Source organism: Notechis scutatus, chromosome 1, assembly GCF_049901735.1.
Source record: "Notechis scutatus isolate UNSWTSFEM ecotype Mainland chromosome 1, rNotScu1.2, whole genome shotgun sequence".
Lineage (NCBI taxonomy): Eukaryota > Metazoa > Chordata > Lepidosauria > Squamata > Elapidae > Notechis > Notechis scutatus.
Window position 1 is genome coordinate 31,457,475 of NC_142009.1, and position 17,590 is coordinate 31,475,064.

The 17,590-nt window shown below is 40.1% G+C and overlaps 2 protein-coding genes across 5 annotated transcripts in view; both read left to right on the plus strand.

Annotated features, from left to right (window-relative positions):
* Positions 1-5,523, plus strand: part of GATA4 (GATA binding protein 4) — a 69,579-nt gene extending 64,056 nt beyond the window's left edge. For all 3 annotated transcript variants that reach the window (XM_087960479.1, XM_087960473.1, XM_087960470.1), the window contains exons 5-7: positions 2,213-2,300; positions 3,058-3,206; positions 4,237-5,523. In XM_087960479.1, coding sequence (XP_087816605.1) covers positions 2,213-2,300; positions 3,058-3,206; positions 4,237-4,419 — 420 coding nt within the window. In that variant the 3' untranslated portion in view covers positions 4,420-5,523. The remainder of the gene's footprint in view (positions 1-2,212; positions 2,301-3,057; positions 3,207-4,236) is intronic.
* A 1,983-nt stretch (positions 5,524-7,506) lies between these two features.
* NEIL2 (nei like DNA glycosylase 2) lies at positions 7,507-17,590 on the plus strand. 2 transcript variants are annotated; one of them, XM_087960485.1, is made up of 7 exons: positions 7,507-7,996; positions 11,215-11,582; positions 11,668-11,860; positions 13,237-13,449; positions 14,223-14,563; positions 15,341-15,537; positions 16,415-17,590. In XM_087960485.1, the coding sequence occupies exons 4-7, from the start codon at positions 13,312-13,314 to the stop codon at positions 16,732-16,734; spliced, it is 996 nt and encodes a 331-aa protein (XP_087816611.1). In that variant the 5' UTR covers positions 7,507-7,996; positions 11,215-11,582; positions 11,668-11,860; positions 13,237-13,311; the 3' UTR covers positions 16,735-17,590. The 2 variants fall into 2 exon arrangements, with proteins under 2 accessions (XP_087816611.1, XP_087816618.1); XM_087960492.1 differs by lacking the exons at positions 11,668-11,860; positions 13,237-13,449 and having other exon boundaries at positions 11,215-11,639.

Consider the following 17,590-nt stretch of genomic DNA (forward strand, 5'->3'; position numbering starts at 1 on the left):
CATTTCCTATTTTGTGAGTGTTGTTACTTTTGAGTGATCTTGATCTTTGTATAGCTCTGAATAGAATTTTCCAATTATTTCTAACATTTCCTATCTTGTTCTGCACACAAACCATCTTCATGTTTGAATGCAAAAACTTCTTTTTTTGTTATCTATAAGCTTGCATTTTGCTCTCTTAATCTCTTTGTTTTCTTCAACTGCCCTTTTCACAAGTTCCATGTTAAATTGGCATGTTTCTTCTTGGATACATTTTCTTATGGTCTTGCAAAGTTCAATGTACTCCAGTTTATTACTGAAACTTCCAATATTCTTCATAGTCCATTGTTTTTTCGTTAAATCAATTGCTCATAAGAGATTTTTGACTATACCAAGTGTTATTCTGGTGGTGCTATAAATGTAACAGATTCAAGGATGTTTTTGACTATTTGTTCATTTTGGTCTGTAATGTTCATCTCTTTGAAATCTTGTAATAGAGCAAAGAGATTTGACAGATTAATCTCAAAATTACTGTTCTCTAACAGCTAATCACTCTTTATTTTTGTTTTTTCATGACATCTTTATCATTTTCATATGCTCTTTTCAACAGTCTATCTTTACTTTAGCTCATACCATCCTATGGTCACTTCCAACATTAAAATGATTGGTGACAATTGCAGAATATGGTTTTATCACTTGACATGATGTAGTCAATTTTGCTTGTGTACCTAGATGGATTCTTCAATGTCCATTTTCTACTAGCTTTTTTCTAGTAAAATAAGTTCACGATGTAAAGTTCCTGTCCTTCAGCAAAATCTATTAGCCTGTCACCTCTATTATCTTGTTCATCACTTCCATACAGACCAGTTTCCCACCCACCCCCAGGCACTGTTTTTGCTATTCTTGCATTAAAGTTAGCATTAGCATTTTTTGTATCAGCTTTTTTCTTTTGTCTTGAAGATGGGCCACATCTTTGTAAAATTGTTCGACTACCTCATCATCACTATATAGCTTATTGTTAGAGCATCAGCGTGGATGATTTGAAGCTTGTATTGTTTGTTCAACTGAATTATGCATTGGGCTACTCTGTCTGATATACTTTCAAATTTTACAAGTCTTCCAGCTTTTGGTTGATTAGAAAACCAACTCCATCACATCGTCCATCTTCGGTACCTTTAGTGTAGAGTAAATGCTGAGTCTTCTCAAACTCAATTAATTTTTTGCCTTTTTGTTGTATTTCACATAATCCAATGATATCCCAATGCCAGAGGTGGTATTTAGCAGGTTCTGACCAGTTCTGGAGAACTGATAGTGGAAATTTTGAGTAGTTTGGAGAATCGGCAAATACCACCTCTGATTGGAGATTTTACAGTATCCTTTTCCCACCATGCCCACCAAGCCATGCCCACAGAACCCGTAGTAAAAAATTTTGAATCCCACCACTGCCCGATGCATATTGTTGAGTTCAATCAGCAGTTCTTCTGGTCAAGCAGTCATTTTCATTGTTTGAATGTTGACAATTTCTATGTCCAAAGTCAGCCTGATTTAACCCAGTGATTCTTAGCAGGGTAGTGCCCACTGCCATGGGTAGTTACCCTATAGCCTCAGGGCAATGAGGGCCATTTTTGAGGTTGTACTGGCATGTGGAAGGAATAGAACATAATCTGCCATGCTGAGCCAATGCAGGTTGGCAGCTATGAAAACAGTTTTAGCCTTATTGCTGGAAAAATAGGTGAAGAAATAGAATATACTAAGCACTATCTATTTTCCAACCTGCAGAACAATTTTCAAAAGAAATAATTATTTAAAAATGTTTTAAATTTGTATTTGAATCAGTACAGGGGGACTATAGCTTTTGGCAGCACAATGACCTCAGTTAGCCCATTATGAATCAAAAGCTATAACAAACAGCCAAGGAACAACAATAACAAAAATATACTTCTTTCTATTTATAGCCTGAAAGAGGCTTCTTCCTAATACATACCTCACATTATGAATCTGACTTGCCTGTCAAAAGGTAACAAAAATACAGTTTACCATTTTCTTGTCTCTTTGTAAACTGCCTCCAGAAAATCTCTTGGGCAGCACACATTCATTTTGCATTTGTTGTGTCAACATGAGGGAGCACACCCAAATCACAGTTAAGAAAACAATGAGCTACTCACAGCATTTTGTACATTCAAAAAGTGCAGATTTTTCTAGGGGATTAATGTTGATCTCTAATGCATCTTTATAGGTTCCAAGACCTTTAGCTATGAGAAAAGAAGGGATCCAAACCAGGAAGCGTAAACCAAAGAACTTGAGCAAATCCAAGACATCAGCAGGTGAGTACAATTAGAAAAAAAAAAACTATCTTATCTAATATGACTCAGTGGTAATTACAATTTAAGCTTAATGTCTGCCAAAGCTGTGAAAAAGTATACCAAAAGCAAACATGGGAATTCTGTGGTCCTTCAAATAAAGCACATCACTTTTCTTTCAATCATTCTTTCATTTATTCATTTATTCATTCATTCACTCACTCATTCAGGCATTCCCCTTGGATACCACCAATTCAAAATAGACCTTGTGACAGGTTATAAAACTATCAACAAAACCTTCTATGTATAAAAAAATACAGATAAGTAATCCAAAGTGAAATAAATTTGGTGAGAACCAAGTATTTAATCAAGTATTTGGAATAATTCCACCTTGTAAGAACCTTAGAAAGAACCTAGCCTGCATTCTAAGGTGAAGGTATTTCCCAAGGTTGAGCAGACAGCACTTCCTTGCCCTCCATTCCCCTTATTTCATTGCTGGAGTTTGACCAAAGCTGCTGCCATTAAGATGGGCATGTTGGGTGGGCCAATTCAGATGGGAGAAGGGGGTCCTGCAGGTATCTGGGCATCAACCTAAGAGCTGAATGTCATGCTATAGCAAGGTGTTTTTCTCTGAAAACCTTCCTGATGAAGATCCATTTGGCCTTTTTTCTTATTTAACATTTATTCTTATTACAGCAGCAAATACTTTAATTTTTGGCTAAAGTCTCAGGGCAGATCTGCTTTAACAGTTTCTCTCCCCCTTTTCCACCTCCCACCCTAGGATCAGCCACCAATGAAAGCCTCCCCACTGCAATTAGCTCAGCCCCCTGCACCAGCACAACCACCACTACTACTGCTGAAGAAATGCGCCCCATCAAGACAGAACCAGGGATCTCATCTCATTATGGACACCTGAGCCCTATTCCTCAGGTGAAGCTTTTTATTATGCAAAAAAATAATAATAGTCATATGGTCTCATTGCTTATTGGCTCTGCGTTTGTATTCTGCCTTTCTGTCAAGGAGTTCAAAATCAGACACACATGACTTTCTCTGTATTTTAATTTCTTAACAATCCTGCACTGAATTTAACCGAACAGAGTTGAGTTAAAGCTTCAGCGTTCCATGGTGAGCTTGTTAATAAAACTCCAGCACCCACCTGCATACTTTAAGTTTCTAAAGCAAAGGTTGCATAATCAAGAGTACATTAGGGTAACTTTTCCTATTCTGGATGTAAGACATTTCTCTGTAATGGAGAAGACTGTGTCCATGTGATTTATATACAGGTAGTCCTCGACTTACAACAGTGTATTTAGTGCCATTGTTGCGATCAGCTTTTGCAACCTTCTGACAAGCAAAGTTAATGGGGAAGCCAGATTCACTGGGGAGTGTGGCTGGGGATTTTGAAAGTTTACTGAGTTTTCAATTTATTTAACCTATTAATGTGCTGCTGGTGGCTTAAGACTGTTACAAAAATACAACTGCAACAATAGAAATATAATTAAGCTAAATCTAAAAGTATCATTTAGATTTACTTTAGATAATGTTTAGACAAAACATTATCATGCTTTACAATCTGTAAAAGAAGTGGAACAGCTGAAATTGTTAATAGGCCTCAATAAACAAGTACATTTTAGTTTCTCAAATTATAAGGCTTCAGTTTCAGTGGCAAAATTTTTAGTAGCACAGAGTCTGCTATGGAGAAGGCCGAATTAACCATAGCTCACAATGAAATACAATGAAATAGCAAAAGATGCCTTTTGATCATTTGATAATTTAGGGCAAACTGTATAGGTGTATGTGGTAGTTTGGTCCAAAGGTTTATATTGTGACCATTGCAAAGGGAAATGGGAGAAACAGAGCCCCATGCAGAGACTGCTGCAGGCAAACGATGAAATAGCATTATTTTCTCTTTTCCTTCCCATTATTTATGTTTTTTCTTCTTTTTCCTTCTCCCCACTAGGCATTCTCTGTTGCGGCAATGTCTGGGCATGGACCTGCTCTTCACTCCACTGTGCCTACTCTCAAACTTTCCCCACAGGCTTACCAAGCAGCCATCAACCACTCTCCCCAGCCTAACACCAAGCAAGATTCCTGGAACAGCCTAGTCTTGGGGGAAACACATGGAGACATCCTCACAGCTTAACAATCTTTTGCCTCCTCACCCCCTTCTAAGGGAGTTACCAAGCTTAGGACTCATAAGCGATGGGCAACTATCAAGCAATACTGTTTTGTTCTTTTTCTTTTCCTGTTTCTCCCTCCCATCCTTTGTTTTTGTCTAGTTCTGGTCTTAGAAGAACCATTCCAAATTTTTTTGGCCTGTTCGAGTTCTATTTTTAAGAAATCCTCCAGATAACCTGGACACCAATATTACATGTTTATACATAACTGATATACAGAGATGTAATATCAAATGGTATGTTTGTCTATGTGTGTATATGTGAAGGGTATGTATGAGCTAGAAAAGAAAATTGTAATTGCAGCTTTCCACATGTTCAGTCTTCAATCATCTTTTGTAAAATGAAAGAATGTATAAGCCAGCCCAAAAAATAGAATGGATGTTAAAAAAACATAAAAAATAAAACAAAAACAATATATAAGCCAGCAATATCCCTAAACTTTGTATTGTGTAGGATCAGTGGCTAGTGGCCTTTATGAAAGATCTGATTTCCTGATTTGGGATGTGATAGCTATCCATCCCATGCTAATTCAAAGCCAGAAGAAAAGAACTAGCAGCATCTGCTGAAATGTGATAGCTACCTATCCCGTTGCTAATTCGAAGCCTAAAGAACTAGTAGTATATGCAAAGAAGAATGGAAAACAGGCTAGTTGCTGGCATAGGCTTGAGTTTTGGTTTTCTATTTCCCATTTTGATTTATAAAAATTATTCTTCCCCAAAGAGACTGCAGATCAAAATTTATTATCTTTGATTGTAAGAAACTCAAATGGATGTTCAAGGATGGTGGCCCACAAGAATCCAGAAGAAAATGGAGGTGTGTGGTTGGCAAATTCTGCAATCAATTGTGAACTGAGGACTCCAGAGTTGTTTTTTTAAAGTATGGAACAGAGCAACAGTTTTGTCTTCAAACATAGCTGCAATCCACTATGGCTGGTGGATTCTAGCAAGAATGTTGTGGATCCAGCAATTTTATGACTACCAGCAGCACACTGGTGTTAATTTAATTGCTTTTCTGTCAACTTGATTAATCCCCCCTCCTTTGCTATTAATAAATCTATTTTTCCTTTCAAAGCAATCAACTCATAGTGTTTTACCTATGTGTTTTCCAGCTGAAAGGAGGATTATCTATGATTTATATACAATTTTACAGATAAAGGTCAGGCACAGCTGGAATGGGTGACTGTAGATTAACAGACACCAATTTCAGAATATGGCAGGGGTAGTGGATAAGGAAATAATTTGAATTGAAGTCTGCTTTCTCTCTAATATTAAGCATGGTGCTAGTACTAAATAAAACTTAAAAGATTTTATATTTATGATTAAGGTGAACACGACCCAGTGGCAGGATTGGGCACTTGTTTTCACTCAATTTCATTCTTTTTTAATAGTCATTTTTACTTTTAATAGTTGCTTTGAATCCAGATGCTGCTAATGCTTGCCTTCACAATGCCTGGAAAAAATGATAGATAAAAACACTATTAATGTATGAGTGGTATGGTGGCTTAGAGGTGGTACTCTTGCCTCACAGTCAGGAGGCTATGAATTCAATCCTACATAGCGGTACCGTGTTTCTCCAACAATACGGCCTCCACCAATAGGAAGACCCAGCATGTTTTCTAGGCATAAAATCAAATTAAGCCCCTCCCCCCAAATTTAGGCCTAGTTTAAAACATGCAAAATAGGGGGAAGGGTGGGGGACTTGCCATTTGGAGTGCCGTTGGAGCTACCACCGCCATTTGGAGTGCCCTTGAGCTGCCGCCGCTGTTTGGAGCTGCCTCTGCCGCTTTGGAGCCGCCGCCGCCATTTGGAGCTGCCTCTGCCATTTGGAGCCGCCGCTGCCGCCGTTTGGAGCTGCCTCTGCCGTTTGGAGCTGCTGCCGCCGTTTGGAGCCGCCGCCGCCGCTTGAAGCTGCCGCTTCGCTTTGAGCACTACCGCTGTTTGGAGCACCACCGCCACTCCAAACACGGCGGCAGCTCCAAACACGGAAGCGGCAGCTCCAAACGTGACGGCGGCACTCCAAACGGCGGCGGCGGCTCCAAACGGCAGAGGCAGCTCCAAACACGGAAGCGAGCCACCGCCGCCGTTGGAGCTGCCGCCGCTGTTTGGAGTACCATTGAGCTGCCTCTGCCGCTTGGAGCTGCCTCTGCCGCTTGGAGCTGCTGCCGCCGTTTGGAGCCACCGCCGCCGTTGAAGCTGCCGCTTCGCGTTTGGAGCACTACCGCTGTTTGGAGCACCACCGCCACTCCAAACACGGCGGCAGCTCCAAACACGGAAGCGGCAGCTCCAACGTGACGGCGGCACTCCAAACGGCGGCGGCGGCTCCAACGGCAGAGGCAGCTCCAAACACGGAAGCGGAGCCACCGCCGCCGTTTGAGCTGCCGCCGTCGCTTGGAGTGCCGCCGTCACGCTTGAGCTGCCGCTTCCGCGTTGGAGCTGCCGCCATGTTTGGAGTGGCGGTGGTGCTTCAAACAGCGGTAGTGCTCCAAATGCGGAAGCGGCAGCTCCAAACGTGACGGTGGCACTCCAAACAGCGGCGGCACTCCAAACGGCGGCGGTGGCTCCGCTTCCGTGTTTGGAGCTGCCTCTGCCGTTGAGCCGCCGCGCCGTTGAGTGCCGCCGCCACGCTTGAGCTGCCGCCCGTGTTTGGAGTGGCGGTGGTGCTTCAAACAGCGGTAGTGCTCCAAACGCGAAGCGGCAGCTTCAAACGGCGGCGGCGGCTCCAAACGGCAGAGGCAGCTCCAAACGGCAGAGGCAGCTCCAAACGGCGGCAGCAGCTCCAACGGCACTCCAAACGGCAGCGGAATGGGCAGAAGGGAAAGCAACAGAGGCAGGTGCCAAAGGTCTTGGGTCTGCAGCAAAGGTGTTTGGTGGGAGTAGGGAGCTCTCTGCGCTCGCCATGATCGCCCTTAGGAGCGGCTGGTGGCGAGGCTGACGCGGGGCGCTCTAGATGAGGATGAAAGGGGGAAATTAGTTACCCCCGAAAAGTCGGCCTAGCCGTTTTTTCGGGCTCAAAAAAAAATAAGGCCCGGCCTTATTATGTGAGAAACACGGTAGATATTTCTCTCTCTCTCTGGGCGCAAAGAGAAAATATCTGGTGCAAACATATATGTGTCAGGAAGGGCATCTGGCCCGTAATGTTCAGCTCCATTCAGTCGCCCCAACTCCACTCCAATACAAGGAGAAAAAAGAGTAGTAATCCATGTTTTTTGACATTTAGATTGTCTTTAGTAAATATTGGTGTTGAAAGACATTATCTCCTGTGATGAAATAATCAAACCATTGCAAAATATAGAATTTTGAAGCTTCTGTTCCAGTGGTGGGTTTCAAAATAGTTCACCACCGGTTCGGTAGGCGTGGCTTGGTGGGTGTGCTTTGTGCACATACACACACTGCGCATGCACGCCAAACTCACACTTTACGCAGGCACAGAAGCTTTCTGACTCATCTCCTGCAATCCTGCACTCTCCCTGTCACTTCAGCAGCTGACGCACGGCAATCTGCCGTGCTGCACAAAGCAGCTGTGCTCCAAAAGCAGGGAATAAAGGTCAGTATGGGAGCCCAGGCGAGCAGGTGGGCCCAAGAACAGCCTCTCAGAGAACCGGTTCGGTCTCAGCTGATCTTCTGCGCTACTGGTACGCCAGAACCAGGCGAACCGGTAGAATACCACCACTGTTCTGTTCTGGTTTACAGAAACAAAGCTTTGTGTGTAATCATCAGTAAAATTGTAATATTCACCCTCAGAACTTTTGTGATAGTTTCAAAATGTTTAGAACAAGAAGCAATTAATGAATTTGAGTAAATTATGACTCTTAGATCATAAATTACATGTAGAAGGTCCCAGCTTTTATTCTAAATACCTCAAGTTTAGAAGTGAAGGGGATGAAAAATTATGGATAGGGAATTTGCTAAAACGTTTCTTGAATCTCTATGAAGATTCTCAATATTCAGGTCATGGTTGTCCCAAAGCTGGTTTTTCAAAAGCAACTGGACTTTGTTTTTCCTTGAAGACATTTCGCTTCTCATCCAAGAAGCTTCTTCAGTTCTGAGATTTTCTTGAAAATCTGTTGCTATTGTCCGGTGCAGTGGTTGCCAACCTGTGGGCCACCGCCCCACTGGTGGTCCACAACAAAATTTTGGTGGGCCGTAGAGAAATGTCACCCCCAGAGCACCCCCCAAAGCAATTAATCCAGGCTGCACGGGATGGCCCACAGGAACCCTCCCCACTCACTCACTCCTTACCTGGTAAACTTGCCTGCTAATTTGCTATTTTTCCTTTTTTTTCCCCCTGACCATTAGCTGTTCTGCTATGCTGGGAGATTTAGATTAGCTAGAAAGTAGGAAATAGTTGGATTTCTTGCTTTCTAGCTAATCTTTAGATCTTCGGTTCTGTTAAGCAGAGCCGAACCTTCTTTAGGACTGAAGCAGTACAGACTCAGATAGCCGATGGCAGAAACGCAGATCTCTAAATGAATCTGTGATTCTGTGAGCAACTCAATCTGCCTGCCTGCTTTGCCTGATTTTGGGTAAAAGTTGCTCTTTTTTTATAAAAAATTAAATATTTATATATTTATAATACTTATATTTACACACAAGCCATGCCGTCAGTCACATGACCACCAAGCCACACCCACAAATTAGGCCATGCCCACAGAACTGGTTAGTGGTCCCTGGGATTTAAAATTATGAGTTTGGTGGTCCCTGAGGTCCAAAAGGTTGGTGATCCCTGTGGATGGCAGCCCCGGCTTGATTCACATTTTGAGTATTCATTTTGATTATTTGGTTCAGATTGCATTGCTTGTATACCAAAACTTGTCTAGAGTGTCATACATGCTTCTTATAAATGTGAGAATGAACAACTGTAGAATCCTAGTTATTAAGGGACTGATCTAAAGTGAGAAGGAAATGTAGACACTGCACTCATGTGAATCCCATTTGAAATAGTTTCCTGATTCAGGTTGATATCTCTGAAAATTAGAATCCACTTACCTTATCTATCTCCTGATTTAGTGAAAGAGGTTACCAGTGTAGGACATTTGCTAAATCCCTATTCTTTCTAAGATGTAGCATGTTTTTGGATCAGTGCAATCTCAGACATTTAAACAATTTTATTTTAAACTATCAATGTAGTTTTACTGTGAAATGTTCATGTACACATTCTGGCACTATTCTATTCAAAATAGTCACATATATTCTATTTTAATTGTCCTAGTTGTAGTAACAAGGCCCCAGCAGCAGGAAGAAGATAGCAACATTAGTATTAGCAGTTTTGTCTCTGAACAATATTTTCAGCATTGAATATTACATTGGTATCTAATAAACATACAAATTAAAATATATAGCTCAGTAATCACTTCCAAACAGGAGTGCCCAATTTGCACATGCAATACACCTACATAATTTTGTGCTAGCTCGTACATAATACTGATTTGGGGAAGGAAGGAACAAGTGTACCTCTAAGTTGTAGTTTTGTTTTCACCTTAAACCCAGCAAACATTGCAAGTTTCAGTAAATGTTTCCCAATGCTTGCCATGCCAGGAATAAGTTGATTATCAGCACCTGTGTTCTAGTTCCAGCTGATATTAGTAAGAATAAACTTGATTACATACACTTGAAATGTGTTTACTTCTGACTCATCTGGTATCTCTGATTTGTTCATAAAGCATCAATAAACTCCTACCAGGTTATCTGAAGTTGACTTATTAGGCCCTACTGAGAAAGCTTTTGAATGTAGGATGTTGGTATTGGAGGTGAAATCTATGGTTTGCTGTAGGGGGAAGCTAATTGTTACCATTGTTACTACTTCAAGAAATCTGGGTGTAAGAAGACATTGATTGATCCTTAACCTGGTCCTTCAGATCTTACCAGTGGTGCACCCATCACTATTGTCCATCCCTCTTACTGCTGGCTGTCCTCTTCCACCTTTCTAAGCATTAAAGACTTTTCCATAATATGTACAAAGTAGGATAATTTGAGCCTAGTAATTTGTGACACTGAATAAAAACTCTACATAAATTTCTTTGATGAACCTATTATTTTGTTGGCTGTCCAGGGTTGTCTTCTCCAGCATATACTTTCAAAACTTATTTAAGGCACTTTAGCCTGGGTACATTGTACACACCCTGAAAACCTTTGTAAAAGAAAGCTTCCTGTGAGAAAAGAAAATCTGTACAAGCTCATGTTAGCATTAAAAAAAGTTTTGCCCTTTTTATGGAGAAAATAGATTCCAAAGCAAATTCTACCCGAGTTGCCAAAAAATGTGAAAATAAAGGTTATCAACCAAGGAAAAAGGATATGAGGGGTCCTTGGTGCTCTCTGAACTTGGTTCTTTTCTTGCAGACTTTTCATGACCCAAACTAGGTTTGTTTTTTCCTGTCAGAGGCACCACACTTAAAATAAGGCAGATGACATGAATTTTAAAATATAAAATACAAGATGTTAAGATATGTACAAGTTAAACAGATCTCACCCAGAAACTGATGTTGCCTAGCTTGAATAACGAAACGTCTGAAAGAAAACAACCAAGCCCAGAGAGCACCAAGGACCCCTTCACTTCAACCCTGAGCTACAAATATTCTCCTTTATTGAAAAAGGATAGCTTATTCTCTCACTATGGCTACCGACATTCACGCAAACTGCAAAACTATCCATAGTTAATGCTAGCCAAATTTTGCTTTTTGTGCAAATGCATTTACACTTCGCCTCTTTTAGCGAGTTGCGGGAACTCAGATTACACGTATCCATGCCTCACTTTTGCTCCCACAGTTCAAACAGCGAAAGACGGAACTGGAAGGCTTAAGCGGCCTTCCTAGGCTCTCACCCAGCCCTCAATTAATTCTCTCGTCGCAGGATAGGATGGGCTGCGCAGAGATCGATGGAGAGGAGCCAGCCGCTCGGTTCTCTGCTGGAAAGGTCTGCCGAGATGGCTCATTTCAGAAGGCGAATAGGCGAAGCAGGAGCAAAAAAAACCACAACCCTCCTGCTTTGAAATGAAAGAAGGCAGGAAGCGAACTGAAGCGTGAAAGCTTTGGTGGCTTCAGCTCCCACTAATTAAATTTTACAGAGGGAAATAACTTTAATTTTTTAAAAATCATTGATCGTACCATCTCCATTTCATTTTCTTCCGACTACATGTGAGTGCGCGTGTACACATCTTCGTTCTTCTGTTGCAACTTTCAGGAGTCTCCAACGTAAGATATATTTCGATTTGTGTTGCAGTCACACCTCTTCCCCTATAATGCTCCGAATATCTGTTGTAAATGGACTATATTCCGTTATTTCAATCTGCTATTGGTTGATAAAGAAAAAAAAAAATGTGGTACCGGAATTATGGAAATACCTATAAATAATTGGCGACAAGCAACCTAGGATGGTCTGTATTAGGGGCCGGGACACATTTCTTTTAAAAATGGTAAGATTAACAACAAAACTAGACGTTTGCTGTGTTTGGAGGTGGGGTATGGTACCATTCTTGTGCAGGTAATCCTCGATTTACGACCACAATTGAGCCCAACATTTGTTGTTGAGACATTTGTTGAGTTTTGCCCCATTTTACAATCTTTCTTGCCACAATTAAGTTAATCACTGCAGTTGATAAGTTAGTAAACTGGTTATTAAGTGCATCTGGCTTCCGCATTGACTTTGCTAGTCCCTGGGAGGCTGCAATGGTCATAAGTATGAACTAGTTGCCAAGCATCTGAATTTTGATCAGATGAGCATGGGGATGTTGCAAAGGTTGTAACTGAAAAATGGTCATAAGTCACTTATTTCAGTGGCATTGTAACTTTGAACAGTCACTAAATGAACTGTTGTAAGTTGAGGACTACTTGTACACTTAACAAATCTCTGTTGAAGCCGCTGCTGCTGCTAAAGGTTAGCATTATTGGTCAGGTAGACTGGTGTTTCTTAACCTTGGCAGATGTGTGGACTCCAACATGTAGGCTGGGGAATTCTGGGAGTTGAACTCCATACAACTTTAGTTGCCAAGTTTGAAACACAGTGAGACTATACTTTTCACAAGTTGTGCAAAACTCCCAAAACGTAACAGTTTGCTGCTCATTATGTTTTATCCTCTTACTTTAACAATCTTTCCTGGCTGAATGTACCTTACTAAATGTTAGAAAACAAAGAATTAGTGAGATAGTAGTGCCATAAAAAATGACATTTCTGCCTCCCCAGGAGTCTCACTAAAGCAAGAGTCTTCAAACTTGGCAAGTTTAAGACTTGTGGACTTCAACTCCCAGAATTCCCAAGCTAACATGACTGGAGGAGGAATTCTGGGAGTTGAAGTCCACAAGTCTTAAAGCTGTTAAGTTTGAAGACCCTTGCACTAAAGTATCTGAAAGAATTAATAGTGTGGCTTCCTATCTTGAAAAGTGCTTGTCCCAAACTAGGGGAAACAAATCACACAATTATGAAGGTTAGTTAAAATCTTAATCAGACTTAACAGATTCATGAGGCTTATATTAGTCAAAGGAAATCCAACTGATTATAATAGGCTTTTTAAAAAAGTTAAAGCTGTTTTGTTAGGGCAGGGGTGTCAAACTTGCGGTGTCACGTGATGTATCGTGAATTTTTGCTCCTTCGCCAAACTGGGCGAGCACATGACACATCTCTCCCGTGGGCTGCAAGTTTGACAGCCCTGTGTTAGGGGCTGCCACTTTATTGCAAGTCTTAGTGTATATTTGACACTGTTGTTTAGGCTAGAAGCTTGGAGGCCATCCTGGGAATAGACATTTTGTTGCACAGAATGACATTTTTAACCATTTTTCCCCAACACTCTTTCAGCCTTGAACTTGATTGTCAGGACAGTGTCAGGAACTCGGCTGTCATCTCCAGTTTTTGTGCTCTTGCACTGCAGCAATGCCAGAAGGCCCCTCTGTAAAGAAGTTCCAGCTTCTGTGTTCTCCCTACGTAGGGAAGATGGTATCCAAGGTGGGAGGAAGCACTAGACAGATTAATCCAGGTGATTTGAAAACACTGACACTGTGGGATATCCAAGTGAGTCTTGCTATCTAATAAATATTTTAACTCTCTTTTTTTAAATAGCAACCTTGGCTTATTTTGTATTAATGCTGTTTTGCCAACATTATTATTGTTAAAAAATTATATAGCATGTGACATTAACATATACTGTAGAAAATACAGAAGATAGCTTTTTGCTCCAGGCAAATTAGAGACTTGATTATTATCTCTGCACTTCATGTAATGGTTTTTGGCAGTGTAACAATTGGCCATTTTTTGGAGATTGCATCTCCCAATTAAAAAAAAAAAAGACCCAAGCCTTGACAACATTTTGATAGCTGTATTCAAGATCTCATGTTGGAATATGTAAATCCCAATAGATTTGGTGCTTTTGCAAGATGTCAGATATTTCTGAAATATAATTTAAAAAATAATACTTTGGGATGTCCAAGACTGCCATGTAGGATGGCTATGTACATGCTGCTGCTTCTGGTTGCCATGTTGATGACCTTAGGTTTAAAAAATCCTAAGAACTCCATTCTGGGCCTGTTTTATGGGAGTTCTAATAGGTAAACTCTCCCAGCCTAAATTCCTGCTTCATAGCTAAAGACTTGCCCAAATATTTCTGTTAGTTAACAGGCTCATCTGTTTTTCTTTCTCTCTCCCCTGCCCTTTTATTAAACATTAGAGTTGTTATATAAACAAAAGAAGAAGAATTAAGAAGGAATAAAAAGGAAGGAGTGCTGCCAGGGTTATTAAAATGGAGAAGATGGTAAAGAATGTGAGATTTTTAAAACAATTTTTTGCAGGTCCATGGGAAGAACTTATTTTTGGCTTTTGGCACCAAAGAAAAAATAATGCCCAGCCATGATAGCGTATCCTCGGATTTGTCTGAACAAAAACTGGAAATGCCTGGGAGCAGTTCCTTTCTCCAGGGCCAGAAAGAAAACGAAGTTGAAATGTACAATCCTGAATGCTGTCAACAAGAAGAGTCAGCAAGCCGGTTGGCATCTGATATGGATATTAATAATGGGCAGAGTTGGAAATGGCTCCGCTTCCACTTTGGTCTGTATGGAAGCATGCGAGCCAATGAGTTTGCAAGGGCGAATAAAGCAAACAAAAGAGGTGACTGGAGAGATCCAATTCCCAGGTTAGCACAAAGGGAGTTTTGCTCTATTGCTATACAGGTAATCCTTGAGTTGCAACAATAATTGAACCTTGCAATTGATGATGGTCATGATGGTCATAAAGTAGCTAACTATTCGACTGGATATGATTTTACAGCTCTTTTTGTAGTTCACAATAGGGTGCTTCTTTTGCTGGAAATCAGAAGTAAAGTCCAGTTTCCAGAAAAACCATAATAAATTATGGTCATGTAACTAAGGGATGTTGCAAACAGCTGTAAAGGTGGGCTGATTGCACCATAATGTGATTTTATGGCCACCAGGTGGAGCTGATGTTATAATTTCAAAATCAGGTTGTTGTAAATAGCTTTTGGGGAGGGGTTGTCTGTCATAATGTCAAACATGTCACCAGTTGTAAATCGAGGACTACTCGTAGCTGGATTAATTCTTCTGGAAACAGTTCATCAGGGCTTCTTCTATTTTTTAATAAAGCAAAAATGTATAATTTTCTTGGCCAAGAAGTGCATTTTATTTTAAACGGTATGCTGGGGCCAGGAAAAATTTTTCCTAGATTTTCCTTGCATTTTAGTCAATCAGTTACAATTTTAAGTTATTAAGAAATTAAGATTCTCCATCATGTATTTATCATTTTTCCTCTTCAATCACATTAAAACCTACAATTTAAAAAAGGTTTTGGGGATAATCTCTCATGTTTTTCAGGGTCATATACATGGCTCACGAAATTCAGGCTCTGTTCATCTCCTCTAAATTAATTGGTGTTTGTTTTCATTTTGGATATTTAGGCTGGTTCTCCATTTTGATGCTGGGAGCTTTCTGGTATTTTATAATTGCCGCATTCAGCAATGCTCTTCTCCTAGCACTGATCCAGCAACTGATATTCTGAGCCTGGAGTTTGATCGAGAGCGGGCTTTGGAGGTCCTTGCAAAAGATACTCCTGTGTGCTACATCCTCCTAAACCAAAGTTATTTCTCAGGAATAGGTAGGTTCAAAATTGATACCAAGATCAAAAATGTGCATACATGCTTAATTTTGGGATTTATAATAGGAGTTATATGCAGGAGTTGTAATTTACTAGGGCAGCAATTCTATTGAAAAAGTTTTAATTTTCCAAATGAATTGACTTAAAAAGGGATCTTTGACATCTATCTAAACACTACATTGAGGGCCAATAATGGAACAGGGTCCATAATACACATATTTCTGCCATTTTAAAAATATGAGTTACAGATTTATATCCAGAATAATGAATTAATTTATTAAGCTTATACCCCACCACAATCTGATAACTCTCAGTGGCTTACAATAAAATTAAATCAACCATGGTACAATTAAAAGGAATTATAATTTCATAACTCTTCTAATAAATACAACAAGAATGTGTGAAATCCCATAATGATGCCCACTGCCTAAAATGTTTTCTAACTGCCCTGCAGTTCCCTAAATAGCTGACAGAAGTGTAGGTTTTTATTGTATCTATCTGTATATCTTCCTAAACTAACAAAATGAGAACAAGGAACATATTCGTGTTATCCACTTGATATCCACTATGAGATAGGACAAGCTAGACAGAATGACCAATACAAGGTTAGCCATGAAGATTAATGATATAGTTCATATCTGAGACTGAACTTTCTAGTTTTAAGTTTTTACCTTGCAGCCTTTCTTAATATTTATAGTTCCTGTGATTCCCAATCACCCTGATAATTTGTTAGGAATGATGGGGATTATTTCCCAAGACTCCTTTAAGGACTCCAGTTTGGAAGGGCTAATCCTTAGCGTAAGGATTGCTTTTTTCACTTCACTTTCTTTATAGGCTCTCCAGTGTTCACTTTCTCCTGAATTATTCTCTCTTCTAGGAAATATCATTAAAAATGAGAGCCTGTATTTAGCAAGGATCCATCCACTGTCCCTTGGCTCCTCTTTGGAATCCACAGATCTCAAATCTTTGCTTGATCATGTTGTCCAGTTCAGCCTGGCATGGCTCCACAACAAGCTGGGAAGACAAAGATTGCAGCTACAGATTTACATGAAAGATAAATGCCCCAAAGGGCATGAGGTGAAGAAGGCAACATTTGGACCACCAGATGGATTGAAAAGACTTACGTGGTGGTGTCCACAATGCCAGCCTCGAGTGCCACCTGAAGAGATGGATATGCCTCTTGAACAAGGCACCTGATTTGTACTATCTCTTTGGTTATATGATTTCAAGAGATGATGTGGAAATCAGAGAACAAGTTTCAACAATAAGTTCATGAACAAGATTCAAAAGAGAACGTGCAAGCCCAGGTGTCCCTTGAAGGGATTTAAGATTTACAATTTCATACCATGGGGATTGAGCCATCACTTTCCACAGTCCAAGTAGCCACTTATGTAGTACCTGTAGATTTGCGGTTAATGAAAATGATTCAAGATCTGCAAATGCAGCATGCAAGATGAAGCTTGTTACCAATGATGAAAGCTATTTGGAGGAAGGGGGAATGGTTCCCGTCCACCTATAATGACAGGAATGCTCTCTCTGTTTGGAGCATGCTTGTCTTGGATTTACAGTCAAACATTTTTTTCAGATTCTCATTCCAATATTCTTTTATTATAGGAGTGACTCATATCAAAATAATTCTTTATAATCACCACTGTAATTACATAATATTTTGAATCATATTTAATTTTCTGAGGTGTAGGATTAAGGATAAAAATATGCAAATTAATTTTGATTTGTAAATTAGGAATTAATTTATGGTTGACCTGAAATATTGGTAAGCCTTTAAAACAAAGGCATAGGAGTTGGCTGTGAGGAATAAGAAGGTGCAACCATATTCTAGAAATTGAATGTGTTTTACGTTAAGATAAAAAAACCCACATATTTGAAGTTACAAATAGGACAGAGATGATATTTTGAAAGTTCCACTTTCTCAGTTAATTTATAACTTGATATAGTTGGGAGAAGAGGCTTAGAATTTTGTTTATTTGAAAGCTCTCTTGTACATTGAAGCTCCTCAATTTCATTAAAATATGACTTGTTGGTTTGAATGAAA

Bases quoted from the DNA above. Each gene is read 5' to 3' on its own strand.
- NEIL2 (XM_087960485.1), top strand. From the start codon at position 13,312: ATGCCAGAAGGCCCCTCTGTAAAGAAGTTCCAGCTTCTGTGTTCTCCC. The intron at 13,450-14,222 runs GTGAGTCTTGCT...AATTTTTTGCAG, and splicing joins TGACACTGTGGGATATCCAA to GTCCATGGGAAGAACTTATT. The intron at 14,564-15,340 runs GTTAGCACAAAG...TTGGATATTTAG, and splicing joins TGGAGAGATCCAATTCCCAG to GCTGGTTCTCCATTTTGATG.